The following is a 26,210-nucleotide window of genomic DNA, read 5'->3' as shown; positions in this document are numbered from 1 at the left end:
TGCTGAGAGTTTGCAACCACTGCTGTTTTGGACTACAACTCCCCAAATCCTTCATCCATTATGAACTGGCCAGGCTGCCTGAAGGATTCTGGGAATCATAGTCCAGAGATGTCATTGTTCCAAGTTTTGCTGCTAGGTACTGTATTTTTCGCACCATAAGACACACTTTTTTCCTACAAAACAGGGGGGGGGGAAAGTCTGTGCATCTTATGGAGTGAAGAAAACAGATTATATTTTCCTGTTTTCTTCTCCTAAAAATTGGTGCATCTTATGGAAAGGTGCGTCTTAGGGAGGGTAATTGTAAGGCCAGTCTGAATGAAACCTATGATACTACCATTTCTTTGCAAATGTAAATCGATCAGAATGCTTGTATTTAAAACTTAAGGGATGCTTTTTGTGTATAAGAAGGTCTTCTTAGGGTGCCTTTGCTCGATCTCTCTCTCTCTCTCTCTCAGTCCATTCCACTGCACAAAATTATTGGTGGTTGTGAGCCTGTACCCTATTCAAGTGCTTAGCATCTTCAACAGAAATGTGGTACAGGCATCAAAAGTTTGCCTGGAATTTGACTGACACGGACAACCGAAGCCTGTAAAAATTGCTGCTGTTGGATATTACCACCTGGAAAAACAGTGAAGGCCCAAGATCAAACTTCGGTACCTCTACTTCCTTCCATACCTGTCAGTGTTGGGAAACATTTTTGGGGTATCTACAGCACCCCCTGCTTTCCCACCTCTAGCATGGCCAATGGCTATCCTGGCTGTGGAAGTCTGGGGATTGTAGTCCAAGCCCCTCCTCAAGCATGCCCTACCTTTGACACCTTTTTCTTATGATCTGGTGAAGAAACCCACCTTGACCTCTGTATTCTGCATGTGAAGGAAGAGTAATGGGCATGAGAAAAGAACTCGCCAGTAACCATATGAAAATTCTGGAATTTTTTGCCGTGCAAAGGTTGGGCTTGAAGGATGGTTGCCTGCCGTCTTTCACAATTAGGTGAAGACTTTAAAAAAAAAAAAAAACATAAAAACACCCCTTCCAAAAAAACAAAACCACACAACAACAATACCCTAACTATGGTGTTGTTATCTTGCTGGGCAGATAACACTTTTAAGTGAAGATTTCTATTTTTTTTTAAAAAAAATCTCTCATGAACTTCGTTGAAGACATTATTTTTCATGGCTTTTTCAGATATTTAATATTAGTATTTGATTATAAACTCATGATTCGTAAAGCTGTTGTAAGCCACCCTGCGTGAGGTATGGGCATTTCGAGAAATGGGATGTACTTTCCGACAGGAATAAATAAGAGAAGCTCAGACTCCAGAGATGGAGCTTTAGGCTGGGAATGCCGACTCTCAGCTCTGTAAAATTTACTCCTTGACATTCTTGCTTAGCTCACTAGAGAAGTTGGTGGCTCCTCTTGCTGTTTTGACCACAGACCCTATACCACAGCACAAAAATCGTTCACATTCTCCTTAGGATCACTGGAAAAACAACAACAACAAAAAAACCAGTTATATTTTACAAACCTGACCTGTATCATCAGGCACATCTTTGTCCTACGTCCCCTTCAGAATCTATAGCTTTTCATCACACTTTTCTGCTCTTCTATAAATCAGAGTTTGGAAAAGCTGTTTTTGGACTGTAATCCCCAGAATCTGAGAGTCAGTCTGCCATTGGGATTCTGAGAATTGTAGTCTTCAAATGTCACTTTTCAAAGCTTACATTGGGGCAGATGTGTGAAATAAACTGGTTTGCTTCTTGTTGTCTTTGTTTTCTGGATTCTGTTTTTTCTCATTTATTTGGACTGATATTGAACATCGAGCAATTATCTTCAATTTTTTCAGTTTAGGATCAAACTTGGAATTCTGTAACCTTGCATGCTGCCTATGGTTTGAGGAACTGGGAGGGACCGTTCTGGGCTGAGATGATTGTCAATCTATCCTGCTCTAACCAATCATTCCTTCTGAATTCAAAGACCGCCTTGCTGAATGTTCTCTTTCCCTCTTTTTTAATCTAACAGAAGTCAGGTTGTTAGTTTGCTGTTGTTCTGTTCACAACCGTAAGTAATGAAACATTTTTATTCTTTCTCCTACTAATGTCTCAGAGTTATTGAGACTGTATGTGCCAGTTAATGAGAAAGGAGTGGGCTATCTAGGGAACTTGTAGCTATTTTCCTTTAAGAGTCTCTGCATTTCTACTGCAGAGCAAAAGGAATTTTGCCAGAAATTCAAAATTTTGCAACACTATTCTGCCTTACCAAGAAGCTATTTTAGTGAATCATCAAGTGAATTCTGACTTATGGTGACTCTTTTCCCAGGGTTTTCTAGGAAGAGAACAGTCATAAATGGTTTACTCTTCCCTTCCTTTGAGGGCACCCCGAGGTTGTGGAGCTTGCCCACCTCACACAGGGCTTGGCTCTACTCACAGAAGGCATAGTGGGGGAATCAAACTCCCAACTTCAGGCTCCACAACCAGATAGCAAAACCACTGAACTATCCAGCCGGCTTTTAAAGTAGGGTTAGTGGTGGTGTAAAATCCCACTGATTCCAACAGAACCCTTTTGTTCCCCCTCCTTGAAGCTTAGTTGCATGGAGTGGCCACAATTTTGTCCGGAAAGAGAGAGAGAGAGAGAGAGAGAGAAGGTGAATAAAGTATGAATGAAGAAGAACAATCTATTGGTACGATGCAAGTTGGGCCCAAATTAATGGAAGGCTGTCTTTTATTGAGGTGATTTGGATGAGTGATAGGCTCATATTGGTAATTTTTTCTAAATTTGCATATCAAATTTAGTACTAGAGTACTAAATAGTATCAAGTAGTACTAGAGACGGGCATGAACTGTCCTTTCAGCAGTTTGTGCCACTTCTTTCTTTCTTTCTTTCTTTCTTTTTTTCTTTCTTTCTTTCTTTCTTTCTTTCTTTCTTTCTTTCTTTCTTTCTTTCTTTCACACAACAACAAACATGGGCCTGAGGAATGCTTGGAGTCTTTTTGCTCATTTGTTTTCTGTTCTGAGCTTGTTTGTGATGGGTAATTGATCTGCGCAAGGTCCATCACATAAAATAGAGGCCTGTTGATTTTGCCCTTTTTGGACAATAACTCCCAGAATTCTCTGGGCAGCTGCTCGGTGCAATTCTAACATAAAAGAAAACCAAGCAGCACAGAACAACACTCTGCCCATGTTCCCGTGCACTTCCTAAAACAAAATAAACTGTTTCAATTTCTACATCATTAATCTTCCCATTTCTCCAACCACTCCTGTATATTCCCTTTTTTGCAAACCTTATTGTCTAGCTCAGTGGTTTAGGTTTCTGGCTGTGGAGCCAGACGTTGGAAGCTCAATTCCCCACTGTGCTTTCTTGAAAGGGGCTGGACTCTGTGATCTATAGGGTCCCTTCTGGCTCTGCAGTTCGAGGGTGGTTATTATTATTATTATTATTATTATTATTATTATTATTATTATTATTATTATTATTATTATTATTATTATTATTATTATTATTATTATTATTATTATTGTTATTGTTATTGTTATTGTTATTGTTGTTGTTGTTGTTGTTGTTGTTGTTGTTGTTGTTGTTGTTATTATTATTATTATTATTATTATTATTATTATTATTATTATTATTATTATTATTATTATTATTATTATTATTATTATTATTATTATTATTATTATTATTTACATTGATAGCATGAGATCTACAACATCCCACAAGGTTACTGCTGTTATTGTTGCTACCCATTGGCATGCCATGTTGACAACCCCCAAATTCTACCCATTTTTCAAATCTATTGAGATCTCCATAAGGTTGCAGTTGAAAATAACTGTTGATGGCTTATTAAAACAAAACAAAACAAAAAACAAACCCCTCACAGCTCTTCTTGATCCTGTTTTGCATATTTCAAGCAGCATCTTCGGGGGAATCTAATGATAAACACATACCTTGCCCTGCTTCTTGGCAGCCATCTAGCATTTATTCCTGCAGAGAAGGGGGTGCCTCGGAGAAATCTGGGCCAGATCATAGCTCTTGTGTCTCATTGCCTTCCAAGCAAGCTCTTTCTTTTTGCTGAAATGAGCTAGCATGAAATTGACAAGAGGGCCTGTCTCCACCCTCACCCCCTCTTCCTTTGCTGACTTTCTTTCTCTGCTCCTTGGACCCACCACAGTCCCAGTCTCTCTGGAGAGCCATCTCTCCTGAAAGCTGCTTCTTTTCAAACCTGATTATTCTAGGCCCAGGGGTAATTTCTTTCCGCTCAGCTTACAGCGAAATTATCAGTACAATTTTGACTGGAGCAATTAATGACACAAGTAGCTCACTGTGTGCAGATCGAGCATGGCAGGTATCTAGACATTTCTGCAGGTTGGGATTAAGTGTTAGATGTTTGGGTTTTTAATAAATCGGCACTCATCAGACTGCAAGAAAAGGAAAGAAAACACCCGGCTACTTCTCTAAACTAGATAGCAATAACAAAAAAATCGTGCGTGGGGGTAAAGTTTCTCCTTTCCAGCTCAACTTGTAGCAAAGGTATTTTTAAAGAATCAAAATATTCATTAACCTTCTCCCCTTTTCTCTAAATGACAGCTGCCAATCAAATTCCAGAGAAGGCCTGGGTTGGAAGGAGCTATTCCTGCAGGAAAGAAATAAGTTTGCAGAGCAAAGGAGTTGAAATCCACAAGTGCAGTTAATGTTGTTGTTTTTTCCTGCAGTGTGCAATGCTTTTAGGCCGGCTCGTTTGCTTCTCTCTTAAAGCTTCTCTTTCCACCGAACCCTAAAACAAGTGATCTTCAATTCTTTCTTTCTTAACTATGTCTGCAGAAGGTGTGAAGAATCAGAGAACAGTCAGAAGATGAGATGACATGCTTCTCAAAATTTAAAGTCAGGTAAAATATGATAACCCATATCAGATTGTCAGACTAGGATTTAGGAGGTCTAAATCCTGGAAATTCACCAGGGGAGTAGAACTGGCAAAACCACTCCTTAAATACCTCACCTTGAGAGCCTCATCAGGGTCACTGTATGTTGTTTCTGATTTGATGGCACACACAGCCACAACATACAATGGATTATCCGGTTTTCAATGCATCTCTATGGGAAAACGTGTTTCGCTTAGCGATGTTTTCCCATAGTAATGTGTTTTTTTTTGGCACCAATTAAAATCGCTAAGCGAGGCACCACTGTATTCGAGTTTGGACATTAATCTCTTTGCATCTTGCTTATAATACAGGCTAGGACCAGATTTAGGCACAAGATTTGTTAACATCAGTTTCAGGCCACATATCATGGGGAACCCTTGAATAAAACAAAATGAAGCAAGCACTACATTTCAAAGAATGCCATGACGTTGTTTAATAAAGCTGTGAAGCTCTTAGGGCCCCAGCACTGAGGTATCATTGACCCGCAGCGCTTAGATTTCCATTGATGGGACCACAGATCCACAACAATCAGCAAAAGGTGATCTTCCTTTCCCATTCCTTGCCTCCTCAAAACCTATCCAAGACGATTAGCAAATCACCAAAACATTACTTTTGGGGAGACCCCCCCCGCCATAATTGGGGATCAGAAGGGAAGGAAATTCCATTACCAACACGAGGCTGGATTTAAGTCCTGCAGCCACTACCATTGTGAAATCTGACATTGTGAATTCAGAAACTTATTTAGGGTAAAAGATATTCACAGTGAAGAAGCCATGTAGGGAAATTAGACTGCAGTGGAAGTCACATTCCACTTAGATTTGAGTCCAAGTTTTGCTGAACACAGTGCAATGCAACTCCAAGAATTCTCCCGGCTCCTATGGTCACTGAAAGTTGAAAGTTCCCAAAAGTAACTTTCCCAAGACTCCCTAACAGATGGGTTTTGTTGCTCCTTCCCAATATCTGAGCTCCCCAAGACATGATTGATCATTCATGCCTCCTAAAGTTTATGGCTGAGCTGGTTTCTTCTCAATGACGTTCCGTTTGGCTTCTCTTGAGCTGGTGGAATACAGCTGATCTGACTGGCGAAAAGGTAGAAGTGGAACGTCACAAGTACTGTATCCCAAGCCAAGAGTCCTGGTCTCCAGGTGAGTTTTATATGGTTCCCTGTGACTTGAATTTGAATGAATCAGACAGCCTACAGACCTGATTCTTGGATGCCAACTCTTCCCTAAGCCACTGAGCTCAGTCTAAACAGCCAGGATCCCTTTGCTGCCCCTTTTAATGGGGTGGTAAAAGCAAGGAACCAAAGATCCATATTCATTTCACAAATCTACCCCTAAGAAAGGTTGTTCTTTTTTGAGAACCAAATGCCCTGGGAGCTATTCCCAAAACAAGAGTTATATTTGGGGATTGTTCTAGGGGTGGTAACATAACATAACATAACATAACATAACATAACATAACATAACATAACATAACATAACATAACATAACATAACATAACATAACATAACATAACACAACACAACACAACACAACACAACACAACAAACACAACACAACACAACAACAACAGAGCTACAAAAATGACAATGTTGGGTACAACATACACACTACACTGATATTTAACGAACACTTAGGTTTTAGATTAAAACTTGTCTCTGTTATATAATACTAGTCCATGTTTTTATAATTTTGATTGACTGTGTTTGGTATGTTTGAATAATGGCAATAATAAAGGGATAGGTGGACAAATAAACAAAATTCGAAGCATGATAGCAGCACAAATATCCTCATTGTGGCAAACCCAGACCTACTGGGATATGTCACACAGTTACACTAAGCTGCCACCAACCATTCCCTATAAGAAGTCACACAGACCAGGGATGGATTTTCAAACAATAAAAGAATAAGGTTTATTTTAAATACACACAGGGAAAAATAAACAATCAGGTGAATAGGATAAAGTAACGTGGCTTATTCTCACTCATACAAGCATACAGTTTGGTTCACACAGAACCCTTAACTTGAAGCACAGACCCTGAACTTATCAGTTCTGGCTAACCAACAGACACCTGAACCTATCAGGTTGGTACTCTGACACACAGTAGTACCCTGTCTGACACACAGACTCCCACAACAGCTTCTTCTTCCCAGCTGCTGCTTCGTCACATCCCAGTGTCTCTCAGCATCTCTCAGTGTCTCACTTCTTCACCACACAGGCATCTCATATTTATACAGTACAGCCCCTCCTCCTGATGTCCCGCCTTCCACTCCCCATAGGATGGAACTTTCCCTCCAAACCCATGACAGACAGGTAACATCAGTGCTGTATGTAACACCTCCCCTCTTTATAAGTTGTTTTGTAGGGGGAAAGCTAACGTGCTTTTCACCAAAAAACAACCTGAATAAAATACACAAAAAACAGTTATACATACTATATCATACTTACTTATACTTACATTCTAAGTTAACCATAGCAAATAGGCATTTAAACATTTACCATATACATTACATCCATTTACCTTTATTCATACAAACCAAATTCAAAAAACAGGTACATTTAACTTTTGTCATCATTATATACACATAGTCCATGTTCTTTCGCCGTCTTCATTCTTCAGGTCTTCTTGATAAGGCGTCAGCAACACAGTTCACTGACCCTCTGACCACCTTCACTTCAAAGTCATAGTCCTGTAGGTTTAAAGCCCACCTCATAAGTTTGCTATTGTGGGTTTTCATTGTCTTTAACCATTGCAATGGTGAATGGTCAGTACACAGAATAAAATGTCTTCCCCAGATGTAAGGCTTGGCCTTCTGGATCGCGTAGACTATGGCCAAACACTCCTTCTCCACGGTTGCCAAATGTCTCTCACCTTTTTGAAGTTTCCTACTCAGGTAGGACACTGGATGCTGGTCACCATTCTCATCCTCCTGGCACAGTACTGCTCCTACCCCGCTGTTAGACGCATCGGTGTAGATGACGAACTCCCGGTCGAAGTCTTGAGCACGCAGGACTGGATAGTTGATTAACGCCTCCTTCAACCTCTGGAACGCCGCCTCACAGTCGTTGGTCCACGGGATGCGGTCATCAGCCTTCTTCCTCGTCAGATCGGTCAGCGGAGCCGCAATCTCGCTAAACCTCGGGATGAACTTTCTGTAGTAGCCCACCAACCCAAGAAATGATTTGACCTTTTTCTTGGTGTTGGGTCTAGGCCAATCACGAACCGCTTCTATTTTGGCCTCCAGGGGTTTTATCATTCCTCCCCCTACCATGTGACCCAAGTATTTTATTTCTGGGCTACCCAGCTGACACTTGCTGGCCTTTACTGTTAGCCCTGCTGCACTTAACCTCTGCAGCACTACCTCCAGGTGTATCAGGTGATCTTCCCAGGTATTACTGAAGATCCCTATGTCGTCAATGTAGGCCACTGTAAAGTCACTGAGCCCTGCCAAGGTCTGGTCCATCAGCCTTTGGAATGTGGCTGGTGCATTTCTGAGACCAAAGCTCAGGACTCGAAACTCATAGAGACCAAAAGGGCTGCAAAAGGCAGTCTTTTCTTGATCCCTGGGATCAATTCTTAATTGCCAATATCCCTTTACCAGGTCCAATGATGAGATGAACCGACAACCCCCTATGGTTTCAATCAGGTTGTCTAGCCTGGGCATTGGGTAGGCATCAGGAGTGGTTACACGGTTTAATTTCCTGTAATCGACACAAAACCTAATGGTCCCATCAGGCTTGTCCACAAGGACTATCGGAGAGGACCAAGGACTAGAAGAGGGGACGATTATGTTCTCCCTCAGCATCTCGTCCAGCTCCTTCCGCACCTTGTCCCTATAGGGTCCCGTTACTCGGTATGGGGATACTGCCTGCGGGGGTGCATCCCCTGTGTGGATCCGATGCATCACTCCCTTCACTATCCCCGGCTTGTTGGAAAACACCTGTTGATATTTACTAAGCAGCATTTTTAGTTCTTGCTGCTGGTCTTGGGTGAGTGCAGGACTGATCTTTACCTCCTCTGGGTTGTATTTTACTTCCCCTCTACCCTCCCAGAAGGGTAATTCAGCTTCCTCACTCTCAGCTGCTTTTATCGCGAATAAAACCCTCTGTTCCCCTCTGTAGTAGGGTTTTAGGGCATTCACATGAACCACCCTCCTTGCTTGGTTCTCCTCCTGCTCTATTAGGTAGTTCAGGTCTGACATCTTGGAAATGACCCTATATGGTCCTGCCCATTTGAGCTGCAGTTTATTCTCTCTGCAGGGCCTAAGCCAAAGCACTTCCTCCCCTGGGTCAAAGTGCCTCTCTCTAGCTTTGTGGTCATACCATGTTTTCTGTCTGACCTTCTGAGCTTGCAGGTTTTCTGCTGCCAGCTCTAGATTTCTCCTTAGGTCATTCATTAAGGTGTCTATGTATGTCACAACGTCTTGTGGGTCATCCTGGGTGATCTGCTCCCAATTTTGTTTGATCAAATCAAGGGGCCCTTTCACCCCTAAGTGTGCAGCAGACATGTCAGAGTGACCCCTTTGTAAGATCATGGGGCGATACTTTTCAGGTACCACCAGCTGACTTCTGATCCCTTCTCCCCCTTTTGAGATATTCCTCAGGGTTTCTCTATATAAAATCCCCTTTTTCTCCAGAAATCTCACTGGGGTTTCAGGTGTTAGCTGGGCGTCAGTCACCTGTTCAAAACACTTTTGGAGAGTGGCGTCTGCCTTTTGCTCCTGTCCAAATCTGCTGTCTGTGGTTAAGGTTTCCACCACAGCTTCTGAACTCCCCTCTGCTTCCGTCTCTGGCTCATCATTACCCCCCTGAACTGTCCCTGTGGTGGCTTGTGAGCGTGTAATCACTAGCACCTGTTTCACATGTTCAGCCAGGTCATTTCCCACGAGCACGGCTGCTGGCAGAGTCGATGAAATCGCTAGCCGCCAATCTCCCCTCCAGCCTTGAAAGTTGACAGGTACCTCTGCTACTGGCAGAGAGATTACCTGCCCCTCAATCCCTGCTACCTTCATGCTCTCATTTGGGATTATAAACTCCCTAGGAATAATATCTGGATGGCACAGGGTTACCTGGGAACAAGTGTCCCGCAGCCCCCTATACTGACGGTCAAGTATTCCTACGTCCACCCCGGCTGTCTCAAACAACTGAGAATCTGTTTTCACCAGCAAGCAGCGCTTTACCTCCACAAGAGGACAATTTTCCTCAGCCTGATCAGCAGAGGTAGCTGTTCCAGACTGAGTAGCCATGGCAACAGGCTCCCTCAGTGAGACTGAGCCTGGCTCTTTCTGGACACAGAACACAGCTTTTGGCTTGGTCCCACTAGAATTCTGAGGCACCATTCCTTTTAGCTGCTTCAATTTCTCACACTCTGAGATTAGATGACCCTTTCCCTGACAGAAATAACATTTTCTGGTGTATTTTGATTCTCTCTCCTCTTGTTTTGGTTTTCCCTCCAAAATCTGAGGTCTTAGTTTCATGTCTGAGGGCTTCCCTTCACCATGGGCCCCTCCCCCTTGCTGGCTTTTCCCTGGTCCCTGAGAGTACTTGCTGTAGGTTTCTTTGGGTTTACCTACAGATTTCCCCTCACCCAAGGGCTTTCTTATTTGGGAAATAAAATCTGCGATCTCTGCGGCTGCTGCCACAGATTTAGGTTTCCTTTCCCTCACCTGGAATTTCAATTCCCCATGCAGGACTGAATAGAACTGTTCCAGCGCTATCAAATCTTTAAGCTGCTCATAGGTCTCTGTCCCTTCCTGTGATAGCCATTTCTCGAGCAGCCTCACCAATTGGGCCCCCACTTGGGTAAAAGTCTGTTCTGGTTTCTTGGTGAGGGACCTGAATCTTTGTCTCAGCTGCTCTGCATTTATCCCATGTCTGGCAAACACCAGTTTCTTAAACTCTGCAAAATCTTTCATCAGTTCCTCAGGCATCTCGGCATAGACCTCAGCCAGGCTACCACTGATTAAAGATCGCATGATGGTCATCTTCTCAGTTTCCCTCACTGAGAAGTCCACAAACGCTCTTTCCACTAAGGAAAAGAACACCTCAGGACAATCTCCCTTGTGGTACACCGGGAATTTCTTCAGGTCAGCTTTAGACAGTTGGCCTCCCTCAGAATCCCTATTGTTATTATTGTTCTGGTTCATCAGTTCCAGTTTTCTTAATTCAAACGCCATTTTCTCTCTCTCCAATCTTTCTTCTCTTTCCAATCTCTCTATCTCAAATTGCCTTTGTTTCTCCCTTTCCCTTTGCTCCATTTCAAATTGCCTTTCCCTTTCCTCCCTTCTTTCTCTCTCTAATCTTTCCTCCATTTCCCTCACCCTCAGTTCATGCTGTTGGGCTAGGAGTATTTTTCTGAGTTCTGGGTCCTGCTCCCCTGTGCTGTCACCTTGCACTGAGCCAAATTCATCCTCAGAACCTTGGTCAATCTGGGGGTCTTTCACTTCACTCATTTCTGCTACTTGGCTTCGAGTCAAGGGCATAACCCCCCCTCAGAACAGGCTGCTTTAAAAAGTCAAGCCTCAGAATAAAACGACCACTTTTTTCCTTCTTGCCTCAGAACCAGCTCTCCCTAGAGATTGCTGCTGTTCTTCAGCACTAACTTGCAACAGTATCGAGTCAGAGCCTACCCCCCTCTGCTGGGCCTCTCAGCTGGCAAGCTAGCTCACTGTTACTACGCAGATTTGCCTCAGCTTTTTCCCGCCAAAACTAGGCTGCCTCAGAGCACCTTAATCTAAGTCTCCCCAGTTGGCACGTTCTTCTACTAGCGCACCTCCCCGTGAGGTACACCTAGAAGATTACCTACGCGCCTCAGACTGTCCCTGACTAGACCCCCTTGCTCTGGGCACACCTGCCAAGGCTTTGCTGGACCACTGGACAACTGGACCAGTCGTATCCCACACGCTGGACACCAATCAATGTGACAAACCCAGACCTACTGGGATATGTCACACAGTTACACTAAGCTGCCACCAACCATTCCCTATAAGAAGTCACACAGACCAGGGATGGATTTTCAAACAATAAAAGAATAAGGTTTATTTTAAATACACACAGGGAAAAATAAACAATCAGGTGAATAGGATAAAGTAACGTGGCTTATTCTCACTCATACAAGCATACAGTTTGGTTCACACAGAACCCTTAACTTGAAGCACAGACCCTGAACCTATCAGTTCTGGCTAACCAACAGACACCTGAACCTATCAGGTTGGTACTCTGACACACAGTAGTACCCTGTCTGACACACAGACTCCCACAACAGCTTCTTCTTCCCAGCTGCTGCTTCGTCACATCCCAGTGTCTCTCAGCATCTCTCAGTGTCTCACTTCTTCACCACACAGGCATCTCATATTTATACAGTACAGCCCCTCCTCCTGATGTCCCGCCTTCCACTCCCCATAGGATGGAACTTTCCCTCCAAACCCATGACAGACAGGTAACATCAGTGCTGTATGTAACATTACATACAGCACTGATGTTACCTGTCTGTCATGGGTTTGGAGGGAAAGTTCCATCCTATGGGGAGTGGAAGGCGGGACATCAGGAGGAGGGGCTGTACTGTATATATATGTGGAGCGTGTGTGAAGAGTTTAGGAGATGCTGAGAGACACTGGGATGTGACGAAGCAGCAGCTGGGAAGAAGAAGCTGTTGTGGGAGTCTGTGTGTCAGACAGGGTACTACTGTGTGTCAGAGTACCAACCTGATAGGTTCAGGTGTCTGTTGGTTAGCCAGAACTGATAGGTTCAGGGTCTGTGCTTCAAGTTAAGGGTTCTGGGTGAACCAAACTGTATGCTTGTATGAGTGAGAATAAGCCACGTTACTTTATCTATTCACCTGATTGTTTATTTTTCCCTGTGTGTATTTAAATAAACCTTATTCTTTTTATTGTTTGAAAATCCATCCCTGGTCTGTGTGACTTCTTAAAGGGAAGGGTTGGTGGCAGCTTAGTGTAACTGTGTGACATATCCCAGTAGGTCTGGGTTTGTCACATTGATTGGTGGCAGCGGTGGGATACGACTGGTCCAGTTGTCCAGTGGTCCAGCAAAGCCTTTGCAAGTGTGCCCAGAGCAAGGGGGGTCTAGTCAGGGACAGTCTGAGGCGCGTAGGTAATCTTCTAGGTGTACCTCACGGGGAGGTGCGCTAGTAGAAGAACGTGCCAACTGGGGAGACTTAGATTAAGGTGCTCTGAGGTAGCCTAGTTTTGGCGGGAAAAAGCTGAGGCAAAACTGCGTAGTAACAGTGATCTAGCTTGCCAGCTGAGAGGCCCAGCAGAGGGGGGTAGGCTCTGACTCGATACTGTTGCAAGTTAGTGCTGAAGAACAGCAGCAATCTCTAGGGAGAGCTGGTTCTGAGGCAAGAGGAAAAAAGTGGTCGTTTTATTTTGAGGCTTGACTTTTAAAGCAGCCTGTTCTGAGGGGGGATTATGCCCTTGACTCGAAGCCAGATGGCCGAAATGAGTGAAGTGAAAGACCCCCAGATTGACCAAGGTTCTGAGGATGAATTTGGCTCAGTGCAAGGTGACAGCACAGGAGAGCAGAACCCAGAACTTAGAAAATTGCTCATAGCCCAACAGCATGAACTGAGGATGAGGCAATTTGAAATGGAGGAAAGGGAAAGAGAAGAAAGGGAAAGGGAGAAACAAAGGCAATTTGAATTGGCATTAGAGAGAGAGAGAATGGAGAGAGAAGAAAGAATGGAGAGAGAGAAAATGGCGTTTGAATTAAGAAAACTGGAACTAATGAACCAGAACAATAATAATAATAGGGATTCTGAGGGAGGCCAATTGTCTAAGGCTGACCTGAAGAAATTCCCTGTGTACCACAAGGGAGATTGTCCTGAGGTGTTCTTTTCCCTAGTGGAAAGAGCGTTTGTGGACTTCTCAGTGAGGGAAACTGAGAAGATGACCATCATGCGGTCTTTAATCAGTGGTAGCCTGGCTGAGGTTTATGCCGAGATGCCTGAGGAACTGATGAAAGATTTTGCAGAGTTTAAAAAACTGGTGTTTGCCAGACATGGGATAAATGCGGAGCAGCTGAGACAAAGATTTAGGTCCCTCACCAAAAAACCAGAACAGACTTTTACCCAAGTGGGGGCCCAATTGGTGAGGCTGCTTGAGAAATGGCTATCGCAGGAGGGAACAGAGACCTATGAGCAACTTAAAGACTTGATAGCACTGGAACAGTTCTATTCAGTCCTGCATGGGGAATTGAAATTCCAGGTGAGGGAAAGGAAACCGAAATCTGTGGCAGCAGCCGCAGAGATCGCGGATTTTATTTCCCAAATAAGAAAGCCCTTGGGTGAGGGGAAATCTGTAGGTAAACCCAAAGAAACCTACAGCAAGTACTCTCAGGGACCAGGGAAAAGCCAGCAAGGGGGAGGGGCCCATGGTGAAGGGAAGCCCTCAGACATGAAACTAAGACCTCAGATTTTGGAGGGAAAACCAAAACAAGATGAGAGAGAATCAAAATACACCAGAAAATGTTATTTCTGTCAGGGGAAGGGTCATCTAATCTCAGAGTGTGAGAAATTAAAGCAGCTAAAAGGAATGGTGCCTCAGAATGCTAGTGGGACCAAGCCAAAAGCTGTGTTCTGTGTCCAGAAAGAGCAAGGCTCAGTGTCACTGAGGGAGCCTGTTGCCATGGCTACTCAGTCTGGAACAGCTACCTCCGCTGATCAGGCTGAGGAAAATGGTCCTCTGGTGGAGGTGAAACGCTGCTTGCTGGTGAAAACAGATTCTCAATTGTTTGAGACAGCAGGGGTGGACGTAGGAATACTTGACCGTCAGTATAGGGGGCTGCGGGACACTTGTTCCCAGGTAACCCTGTGCCATCCAGATATTATTCCTAGGGAGTTTATAATCCCAAATGAGAGCATGAAGGTGGCAGGGATTGAGGGGCAGGTAATCTCTCTGCCAGTAGCAGAGGTACCTGTCCACTTTCAAGGCTGGAGGGGAGGTTGGCGGCTAGCGATTTCATCGACTCTGCCAGCAGCCGTGCTCGTGGGAAATGACCTGGCTGAACATGTGAAACGGGTGCTAGTGATTACACGCTCACAAGCCACCACAGGGACAGTTCAGGGGGGTAATGATGAGCCAGAGACGGAAGCAGAGGGGAGTTCAGAAGCTGTGGTGGAAACCTTAACCACAGACAGCAGATTTGGACAGGAGCAAAAGGCAGACGCCACTCTCCAAAAGTGTTTTGAACAGGTGACTGACGCCCAGCTAACACCTGAAACCCCAGTGAGATTTCTGGAGAAAAAGGGGATTTTATATAGAGAAACCCTGAGGAATATCTCAAAAGGGGGAGATGGGATCAGAAGTCAGCTGGTGGTACCTGAAAAGTATCGCCCCATGATCTTACAAAGGGGTCACTCTGACATGTCTGCTGCACACTTAGGGGTGAAAGGGCCCCTTGATTTGATCAAACAAAATTGGGAGCAGATCACCCAGGATGACCCACAAGACGTTCTGACATACATAGACACCTTGATGAATGACCTAAGGAGAAATCTAGAGCTGGCAGCAGAAAACCTGCAAGCTCAGAAGGTCAGACAGAAAACATGGTATGACCACAAAGCTAGAGAGAGGCACTTTGACCCAGGGGAGGAAGTGCTTTGGCTTAGGCCCTGCAGAGAGAATAAACTGCAGCTCAAATGGGCAGGACCATATAGGGTCATTTCCAAGATGTCAGACCTGAACTACCTTATAGAGCAGGAGGAGAACCAAGCAAGGAGGGTGGTTCATGTGAATGCCCTAAAACCCTACTACAGAGGGGAACAGAGGGTTTTATTCGCGATAAAAGCAGCTGAGAGTGAGGAAGCTGAATTACCCTTCTGGGAGGGTAGAGGGGAAGTAAAATACAACCCAGAGGAGGTAAAGATCAGTCCTGCACTCACCCAAGACCAGCAGCAAGAACTAAAAATGCTGCTTAGTAAATATCAACAGGTGTTTTCCAACAAGCCGGGGATAGTGAAGGGAGTGATGCATCGGATCCACACAGGGGATGCACCCCCGCAGGCAGTATCCCCATACCGAGTAACGGGACCCTATAGGGACAAGGTGCGGAAGGAGCTGGACGAGATGCTGAGGGAGAACATAATCGTCCCCTCGTCTAGTCCTTGGTCCTCTCCGATAGTCCTTGTGGACAAGCCTGATGGGAGCATTAGGTTTTGTGTCGATTACAGGAAATTAAACCGTGTAACCACTCCTGATGCCTACCCAATGCCCAGGCTAGACAACCTGATTGAAACCATAGGGGGTTGTCGGTTCATCTCATCATTGGACCTGGTAAAGGGATATTGGCAATTAAGAATTGATCCCAGGGATCAAGAAAAAACTGCCTTTTGCAGCCCTTTTGGACTCTATGAGTTTCGAGTCCTGAGCTTTGGTCTCAGAAATGCACCAGCCACATTCCAAAGGCTGATGGACCAGACCTTGGCAGGGCTCAGTGACTTTACAGTGGCCTACATTGACGACATAGGGATCTTCAGTAATACCTGGGAAGATCACCTGATACACCTGGAGTTAGTGCTGCAGAGGTTAAGTGCAGCAGGGCTAACAGTAAAGGCCAGCAAGTGTCAGCTGGGTAGCCCAGAAATAAAATACTTGGGTCACATGGTAGGGGGAGGAGTGATAAAACCCCTGGAGGCCAAAATAGAAGCTGTTCGTGATTGGCCTAGACCCAACACCAAGAAAAAAGTCAAATCATTTCTTGGGTTGGTGGGCTACTACAGAAAGTTCATCCCAAGGTTTAGCGAGATTGCGGCTCCGCTGACCGATCTGACGAGGAAGAAGGCTGATGACCGCATCCCGTGGACCAGCGACTGTGAGGCGGCGTTCCAGAGGTTGAAGGAGGCGCTCATCAACTATCCAGTCCTGCGGGCTCCAGACTTCGACCGGGAGTTCATCATCTACACCGATGCGTCTAACAGCGGGGTAGGAGCAGTTCTGTGCCAGGAGGATGAGAATGGTGACCAGCATCCAGTGTCCTACCTGAGTAGGAAACTTCAAAAAGGTGAGAGACATTTGGCAACCGTGGAGAAGGAGTGTTTGGCCATAGTCTACGCGATCCAGAAGGCCAAGCCTTACATCTGGGGAAGACATTTTATTCTGTGTACTGACCATTCACCATTGCAATGGTTAAAGACAATGAAAACCCACAATAGCAAACTTATGAGGTGGGCTTTAAACCTACAGGACTATGACTTTGAAGTGAAGGTGGTCAGAGGGTCAGTGAACTGTGTTGCTGACGCCTTATCAAGAAGACCTGAAGAATGAAGACGGCGAAAGAACATGGACTATGTGTATATAATGATGACAAAAAGTAAAATGTACCTGGTTTTGAATTGGTTTGTATGAATAAAGGTAAATTGATGTAATGTATATGGTAAATGTTTAAATGCCTATTTGCTTTGGTTAACTTAGAATGTAAGGATAAGTAAGTATTATATGGTATGTATAACTGTTTTTGTGTGTTTTATCAAGGTTGTTTTTTGGTGAAAAGCACGTTAGCTTTCCCCCTACAAAACAACTTATAAAGAGGGGAGGTGTTACATACAGCACTGATGTTACCTGTCTGTCATGGGTTTGGAGGGAAAGTTCCATCCTATGGGGAGTGGAAGGCGGGACATCAGGAGGAGGGGCTGTACTGTATATATATGTGGAGCGTGTGTGAAGAGTTTAGGAGATGCTGAGAGACACTGGGATGTGACGAAGCAGCAGCTGGGAAGAAGAAGCTGTTGTGGGAGTCTGTGTGTCAGACAGGGTACTACTGTGTGTCAGAGTACCAACCTGATAGGTTCAGGTGTCTGTTGGTTAGCCAGAACTGATAGGTTCAGGGTCTGTGCTTCAAGTTAAGGGTTCTGGGTGAACCAAACTGTATGCTTGTATGAGTGAGAATAAGCCACGTTACTTTATCTATTCACCTGATTGTTTATTTTTCCCTGTGTGTATTTAAATAAACCTTATTCTTTTTATTGTTTGAAAATCCATCCCTGGTCTGTGTGACTTCTTAAAGGGAAGGGTTGGTGGCAGCTTAGTGTAACTGTGTGGCAGATCCCAGTAGGTCTGGGTTTGTCACATTGATTGGTGTCCAGCGTGTGGGATACGACTGGTCCAGTTGTCCAGTGGTCCAGCAAAGCCTTGGCAAGTGTGCCCAGAGCAAGGGGGGTCTAGTCAGGGACAGTCTGAGGCGCGTAGGTAATCTTCTAGGTGTACCTCACGGGGAGGTGCGCTAGTAGAAGAACGTGCCAACTGGGGAGACTTAGATTAAGGTGCTCTGAGGCAGCCTAGTTTTGGCGGGAAAAAGCTGAGGCAAAACTGCGTAGTAACAGTGATCTAGCTTGCCAGCTGAGAGGCCCAGCAGAGGGGGGTAGGCTCTGACTCGATACTGTTGCAAGTTTAGTGCTGAAGAACAGCAGCAATCTCTAGGGAAAGCTGGTTCTGAGGCAAGAAGGAAAAAAGTGGTCGTTTTATTTTGAGGCTTGACTTTTTAAAGCAGCCTGTTCTGAGGGGGGATTATGCCCTTGACTCGAAGCCAGATAGCAGACATGAGTGAAGTGAAAGACCCCCAGATTGACCAAGGTTCTGAGGATGAATTTGGCTCAGTGCAAGGTGACAGCACAGGAGAGCAGGACCCAGAACTCAGAAAAATACTCCTAGCCCAACAGCATGAACTGAGGGTGAGGGAAATGGAGGAAAGATTAGAGAGAGAAAGAAGGCAATTTGAAATACAGAGAATTGAATTGGAATTACAGAGAGAGAAAATGGCGTTTGAATTAAAAAAATTGGAACTGATGAATCAGAACAATAATAATAATAGGGATTCTGAGGGAGGCCAACTGTCTAAAGCTGACCTGAAGAAATTCCCGGTGTACCACAAGGGAGATTGTCCTGAGGTGTTCTTTTCCTTAGTGGAAAGAGCGTTTGTGGACTTCTCAGTGAGGGAAACTGAGAAGATGACCATCATGCGATCTTTAATCAGTGGTAGCCTGGCTGAGGTTTATGCCGAGATGCCTGAGGAACTGATGAAAGATTTTGCAGAGTTTAAGAAACTGGTGTTTGCCAGACATGGGATAAATGCGGAACAGCTGAGACAAAGATTCAGGTCCCTCACCAAGAAACCAGAACAGACTTTTACCCAAGTGGGGGCCCAATTGGTGAGGCTGCTTGAGAAATGGCTATCGCAGGAGGGAACAGAGACCTATGAGCAGCTTAAAGACTTGATAGCACTGGAACAGTTCTATTCAGTCCTGCATGGGGAATTGAAATTCCAGGTGAGGGAAAGGAAACCGAAATCGGTGGCAGCAGCCGCAGAGATCGCAGATTTTATTTCCCAAATAAGAAAGCCCTTGGGTGAGGGGAAATCTGTAGGTAAACCCAAAGAAACCTACAGCAAGTACTCTCAGGGACCAGGGAAAAGCCAGCAAGGGGGAGGGGCCCATGGTGAAGGGAAGCCCTCAGACATGAAACTAAGACCTCAGATTTTGGAGGGAAAACCAAAACAAGATGAGAGAGAATCAAAATACACCAGAAAATGTTATTTCTGTCAGGGAAAGGGTCATCTAATCTCAGAGTGTGAGAAATTAAAGCAGCTAAAAGGAATGGTGCCTCAGAATTCTAGTGGGACCAAGCCAAAAGCTGTGTTCTGTGTCCAGAAAGAGCAAGACTCAGGGTCACTGAGGGAGCCTGTTGCCATGGCTACTCAGTCTGGAACAGCTACCTCTGCTGATCAGGCTGAGGAAAATGGTCCTCTTGTGGAGGTAAAGCGCTGCTTGCTGATAAAAACAGATTCTCAGTTGTTTGAGACAGCAGGGGTGGACGTAGGAATACTTGACCGTCAGTATAGGGGGCTGCGGGACACTTGTTCCCAGGTAACCCTATGCCATCCAGATATTATTCCTAGGGAGTTTATAATCCCAAATGAGAGCATGAAGGTGGCAGGGATTGAGGGGCAGGTAATCTCTCTGCCAGTAGCAGAGGTACCTGTCAACTTTCAAGGCTGGAGGGGAGATTGGCGGCTAGCGATTTCATCGACTCTGCCAGCAGCCGTGCTCGTGGGAAATGACCTGGCTGAACATGTGAAACGGGTGCTAGTGATTACACGCTCACAAGCCACCACAGGGACAGTTCAGGGGGGTAATGATGAGCCAGAGACGGAAGCAGAGGGGAGTTCAGAAGCTGTGGTGGAAACCTTAACCACAGACAGCAGATTTGGACAGGAGCAAAAGGCAGACGCCACTCTCCAAAAGTGTTTTGAACAGGTGACTGACGCCCAGCTAACACCTGAAACCCCAGTGAGATTTCTGGAGAAAAAGGGGATTTTATATAGAGAAACCCTGAGGAATATCTCAAAAGGGGGAGATGGGATCAGAAGTCAGCTGGTGGTACCTGAAAAGTATCGCCCCATGATCTTACATAGGGGGCACTCTGACATGTTTGCTGCACACTTAGGGGTAAACAAAACTCAGCAGAGAATCACACAGAATTTCTACTGGCCTGACATAGGGAAGCAGATCAGGGAGTTCTGTAAACAATGTGATGTGTGTCAAAGGCAGGGGAATAACCGCGACAGGACCAAAGCAAAGTTGTGCCCTTTGCCTGTGATTGACACTCCGTTCAAATGCATAGGGGTGGATATTGTGGGACCTTTGCCCAAGGCCACAAAGAGGGGGAACAGGTTCATTCTAACAATTGTGGACCATGCCACAAGGTATCCTGAAGCCATACCCTTGACTAACATCGAAACTAACACAGTGGCCGATGCTTTGGTGGGGTATATGTCCAGGATGGGATTTGCCTCAGAGATAATCACAGATTTGGGCGCATCGTTCACATCAAAGCTCATGAAACGCTTATGGCAAATCTGTGGAATTAAGCACAAGGAAACCACTGCTTATCATCCTGAAAGTAATGGGTTAACTGAGAAGTTCAATGGGACTCTAATGCGCATGATTAGGGCTTACTTGGCAGAGAATCCAAACAATTGGGACCAGAAGCTGCAATCCCTTTTGTTTGCGTATCGATCAGTGCCACAAGCCAGTACCGGGTTCAGTCCATTTGAACTTTTATTTGGGAGAAGGGTGAAAGGGCCCCTTGATTTGATCAAACAAAATTGGGAGCAGATCACCCAGGATGACCCACAAGACGTTGTGACATACATAGACACCTTGATGAATGACCTAAGGAGAAATCTAGAGCTGGCAGCAGTAAATCTGCAAGCTCAGAAGGTCAGACAGAAAACATGGTATGACCACAAAGCTAGAGAGAGACACTTTGACCCAGGGGAGGAAGTGCTTTGGCTTAGGCCCTGCAGAGAAAATAAACTGCAGCTCAAATGGGCAGGACCATATAGGGTCATTTCCAAGATGTCAGACCTGAACTACCTAATAGAGCAGGAGGAGAACCAAGCAAGGAGGGTGGTTCATGTGAATGCCCTAAAACCCTACTACAGAGGGGAACAGAGGGTTCTATTTGCTATAAAAGCAGCTGAGAGTGAGGAAGCTGAATTACCCTTCTGGGAGGGTAGAGGGGAAGTAAAATACAACCCAGAGGAGGTAAAGATCAGTCCTGCACTCACCCAAGACCAGCAGCAAGAACTAAAAATGCTGCTTAGTAAATATCAACAGGTGTTTTCCAACAAGCCGGGGATAGTGAAGGGAGTGATGCATCGGATCCACACAGGGGATGCACCCCCGCAGGCAGTATCCCCATACCGAGTAACGGGACCCTATAGGGACAAGGTGCGGAAGGAGCTGGACGAGATGCTGAGGGAGAACATAATCGTTCCCTCTTCTAGTCCTTGGTCCTCTCCGATAGTCCTCGTGGACAAGCCTGATGGGAGCATTAGGTTTTGTGTCGATTACAGGAAATTAAACCGTGTAACCACTCCTGATGCCTACCCAATGCCCAGGCTAGACAACCTGATTGAAACCATAGGGGGTTGTCGGTTCATCTCATCATTGGACCTGGTAAAGGGATATTGGCAATTAAGAATTGATCCCAGGGATCAAGAAAAGACTGCCTTTTGCAGCCCTTTTGGTCTCTATGAGTTTCGAGTCCTGAGCTTTGGTCTCAGAAATGCACCAGCCACATTCCAAAGGCTGATGGACCAGACCTTGGCAGGGCTCAGTGACTTTACAGTGGCCTACATTGACGACATAGGGATCTTCAGTAATACCTGGGAAGATCACCTGATACACCTGGAGTTAGTGCTGCAGAGGTTAAGTGCAGCAGGGCTAACAGTAAAGGCCAGCAAGTGTCAGCTGGGTAGCCCAGAAATAAAATACTTGGGTCACATGGTAGGGGGAGGAATGATAAAACCCCTGGAGGCCAAAATAGAAGCAGTTCGTGATTGGCCTAGACCCAACACCAAGAAAAAAGTCAAATCATTTCTTGGGTTGGTGGGCTACTACAGAAAGTTCATCCCGAGGTTTAGCGAGATTGCGGCTCCGCTGACCGATCTGACGAGGAAGAAGGCTGATGACCGCATCCCGTGGACCAGCGACTGTGAGGCGGCGTTCCAGAGGTTGAAGCAGGCGTTAATCAACTATCCTGTCCTGCGTGCTCCAGACTTCGACCGGGAGTTCATCATCTACACCGATGCGTCTAACAGCGGGGTAGGAGCAGTTCTGTGCCAGGAGGATGAGAATGGTGACCAGCATCCAGTGTCCTACCTGAGTAGGAAACTTCAAAAAGGTGAGAGACATTTGGCAACCGTGGAGAAGGAGTGTTTGGCCATAGTCTACGCGATCCAGAAGGCCAAGCCTTACATCTGGGGAAGACATTTTGTTCTGTGCACTGACCATTCACCACTGCAATGGTTAAAGACAATGAAAACCCACAATAGCAAACTTATGAGGTGGGCTTTAAACCTACAGGACTATGACTTTGAAGTGAAGGTGGTCAGAGGGTCAGTGAACTGTGTTGCTGACGCCTTATCAAGAAGACCTGAAGAATGAAGACGGCGAAAGAATATGGACTATGTGTATATAATGAGGACAAAAGTTAAATGTACCTGTTTTTTTGAATTTGGTTTGTATGAATAAAAGTAAATTGATGTAATGTAAATGGTAAATGTTTAACTTAGGATGTAAGTATAAGTAAGTATAATATGGTATGTATAACTGTTGTTGTGTATTTTATACAGGTTGTTTTTTGGTGAAAAGCACGTTAGCTTTCCCCCTACAAAACAACTTATAAAGAGGGGAGGTGTTACATACAGCACTGATGTTACCTGTCTGTCATGGGTTTGGAGGGAAAGTTCCATCCTATGGGGAGTGGAAGGCGGGACATCAGGAGGAGGGGCTGTACTATATAAATATGTGATGCCTGTGTGGTGAAGGGGAGATGCTGAGTGAGATGCTGAGAGACACTGGGTTGTGACGAAGCAGCAGCTGGGAAGAAGAAGCTGTTGTGGGAGTCTGTGTGTCAGACAGGGTACTACTGTGGGTCAGAGTACCAACCTGATAGGTTCAGGTGTCTGTTGGTTAGCCAGAACTGATAGGTTCAGGGTCTGTGCTTCAAGTTGAGGGTTCTGGGTGAACCAAACTGTATGCTTGTATGAGTGAGAATAAGCCACGTTACTTTACCTTATTCACCTGATTGTTTTATTTTTCCCTGTGTGTATTTAAATAAACCTTATTCTTTTTATTGTTTAAAAATCCATCCCTGGATAGGTGGACAAATAAACAAAATTCGAAGCATGATAGCAGCACAAATATCCTCATATGTCAACTTCTTTTCAGCTCTGCAACTCCAGGGAGACGAAGAACTTGATGACGGAAATCCTGTTGCACAGCTCCTCATGCATAATGGAAACGACATCCTCAATAGTACTAAATCCAAGGTGCATGCAACTCATACACAATGCAGCAAAGTTGGCTGCACCCTGAAATTGCCAAAGGTGGCCTTGAATCAGCAGTAATTTGCTGCTGCTGCTGATGTCATTCCCATTGTACACGTGGAACTACGCAACAGGATTTCAACTCATGAGATCCAGTACTAGGTAGAGTGTTAGATTAGGTATCAAGGGTCCTAATTAAAATCACCAATTAATCATGCAAAGTTATTATAGGCAGCACTGGAACATTGAATGCCTCGAAAATCCGAGAAACCCTATCATGACTGATCACTATAAGTTGGAAGTACAGATAGTACAGTAGTACTGCACTATCTTGTGGGATCAGTTCCAACTAACACCCCCCCCAAAAAAAAACATGGGAGTGGTGAATGCTATACATTACATGGTCTCTGGCTCCTTCTAATGGCCAGTTCTGGTAAATACACCTTGGAAATATGTCTAAATACATATTTCTGAGGGTTTTTAATTTAGTATTTTCAGGCAACGGACAAGTAGATCAGCAGATCCTGATCTTGTGGATGGAGGGGGTGTCTTACTGTATTTAACACAGAGAATAATTTAGTCTCATATATTTTTTACTTGTTATCCAAGCACCTCATATAATGTTGATGGTGACACAAGCAACAATCCTTTGTAGCGAGGTGGCAATGGGATTCTGGGAACCTTCCTTTTTAAAAAAGAGTAACATTTACAACATCTTGGTGGGAATAACACGAGTGGGCAGTGTAATCCACAGAGCCTGACAGAAAAATCTGTCATTGGAACATAGTAGTGAGTCGGGAGAACATCTCAGATACATTCCTTTGCTTGGTAAACCAGTCATTGGTCATGTTCTGTAGTCACAACATCCAGCAACAGAGGACTCATCAGACTCAGAAAATGTCTGGGAAGAATGGAAAGCAAGCTGTGTGTTTTGATTTCCAGCCATGAGCCTGGATCGGATGCTCCTGTTGAACAACTGATCATTTGGGATTTAGGCTTAGCTCAACGAATCCCACTGAAGTTACCCAGGTACCTCTCTGACATGCCAATAAGAAGGGCATGGAAGCAAGAGATATTTCTCACTTTTATCTCCTAGCACCTTACATTCAGGGATACACTGCTCCTGACAGTGGAAGCCCAATCAGCCTTCTAGCCTAACAAATTAAACCCGTCTTAACCCATCAAAAGTTTTAAAATGATCAGCCTGATCAACCAGTTGCATGGCACGGTCCTAGTTCTCAACTGTTAGAGCGGTACAACAATGGAACAAAAATGAGGCATTCGAAAGAAAATTGGACAACCATATGTTTTAGATTCATGCATTGAGCAGTGGGTTGGACTTGATGGCCTTATAAGTCCCTTCAAACTTAATTATTCCGTGATTCTATGATACCAAAATGGATGACGCAAGCATATAAAGCTGCAGCTCTGCTTACTTAGTTGAAAAGTAAGGGAAGTCCATGCTGAGCTTTCAAATGCTAGCTTTCCCCCTCACAATCCCTCAGCCAGCCGGAATTTTCCGGAACTTTTCATTCCAAAACATATCTTCGCCGGCCCTGGGTTCATTTGGCTGTAACACACAGGAGAGCTTTTGGTCTTGTGGAGCTGACAGCCAGCGTTGGGTGTTTCCATCCTCAATTTGAGATTCTGTTCTTTACTCAGCTCTTTTTTTCCTGGTGGTTTCCTTCAGTGTAAGGAGTTGTTACGGAATTGGGTTTGATGGATTATTTTATAATTTTTGTCACCACGGTGTTAATTTTTAGCCCTTGGTTTTATGGCAGCCGGTTTTGTTGCAGGCTTCTTCGAGATTTTTTTTTGAAAATGGAAAGTGACATTAAAATAAATAAATGAGTAAATAACTTGTCTAAGTAAGCCAGTAAGTGTCCCATCCATATCTGTCTCTCGTATTCCCAACAGCCAGACCTGGGCTAGTGGCTCTATTCTTATCACAGTAAGAATCCACATCTCTGTTGGGAATCAGGCTCTGTGTATATCTGTTTCTAATCCATGACAGCCGCCACCCTGTTCTTTTGCAAAGACCATAGCAGCCTGGGGAGGTGGGAGTATTTATTTTACTCAAGGGTCGGCCAACTGGATCGCCTCCCTGCCAAAAGCGTCTGACAATCATGGAAGTTTTTCCTGGCTTGTGAATCCATCTCGCCAGGTCTGGCAACAAGGATACTTGCAAGCTACATTCACAAGTTGCAGGCAGGGGTCTGGATGCTCAGATGTTGATGCGGGAGCCTGTGTTTGCTGCCGTGTAGAGGGACAAATCTTCTTCTCCAGATGTGAACTCGGCCCCCCTGATCAACAGGACCTCCAGATGTTGCTGGAGCCTACTTCCCAGAATATGGTAAGCCACGTTGGGTCCTTTTTTAGGAGAAAGGTGGGGTAAAAATATTTCAAAGAGATAAAATGATAAATAAATATAGAATGGGGAAGTAACAAGT

General features: G+C 44.8%; 1 protein-coding gene and 1 long non-coding RNA gene across 2 annotated transcripts in view; one reads left to right on the top strand and one right to left on the bottom strand.

Annotated features, from left to right (window-relative positions):
- The window catches only part of LOC144584429 (uncharacterized), a 214,042-nt gene extending 210,710 nt beyond the window's left edge, over positions 1-3,332 (bottom strand). Inside the window, exon 1 of the long non-coding RNA XR_013538660.1 lies at positions 2,862-3,332. This is a non-coding gene — a long non-coding RNA (uncharacterized LOC144584429). The remainder of the gene's footprint in view (positions 1-2,861) is intronic.
- Positions 1-22,891, top strand: part of LOC144584427 (uncharacterized) — a 678,013-nt gene extending 655,122 nt beyond the window's left edge. The window contains exon 2 of the mRNA XM_078380525.1: positions 17,465-22,891. Within this exon, the coding sequence (XP_078236651.1) occupies positions 18,437-22,876 (4,440 nt within the window). The 5' untranslated portion in view covers positions 17,465-18,436 and the 3' untranslated portion in view covers positions 22,877-22,891. The remainder of the gene's footprint in view (positions 1-17,464) is intronic.
- Positions 22,892-26,210: the final 3,319 nt, after the last annotated feature.

Source organism: Pogona vitticeps, chromosome 10, assembly GCF_051106095.1.
Source record: "Pogona vitticeps strain Pit_001003342236 chromosome 10, PviZW2.1, whole genome shotgun sequence".
NCBI classification, from domain to species: Eukaryota; Metazoa; Chordata; class Lepidosauria; order Squamata; family Agamidae; genus Pogona; species Pogona vitticeps.
This window is presented reverse-complemented; position numbering and strand designations above follow the sequence as displayed.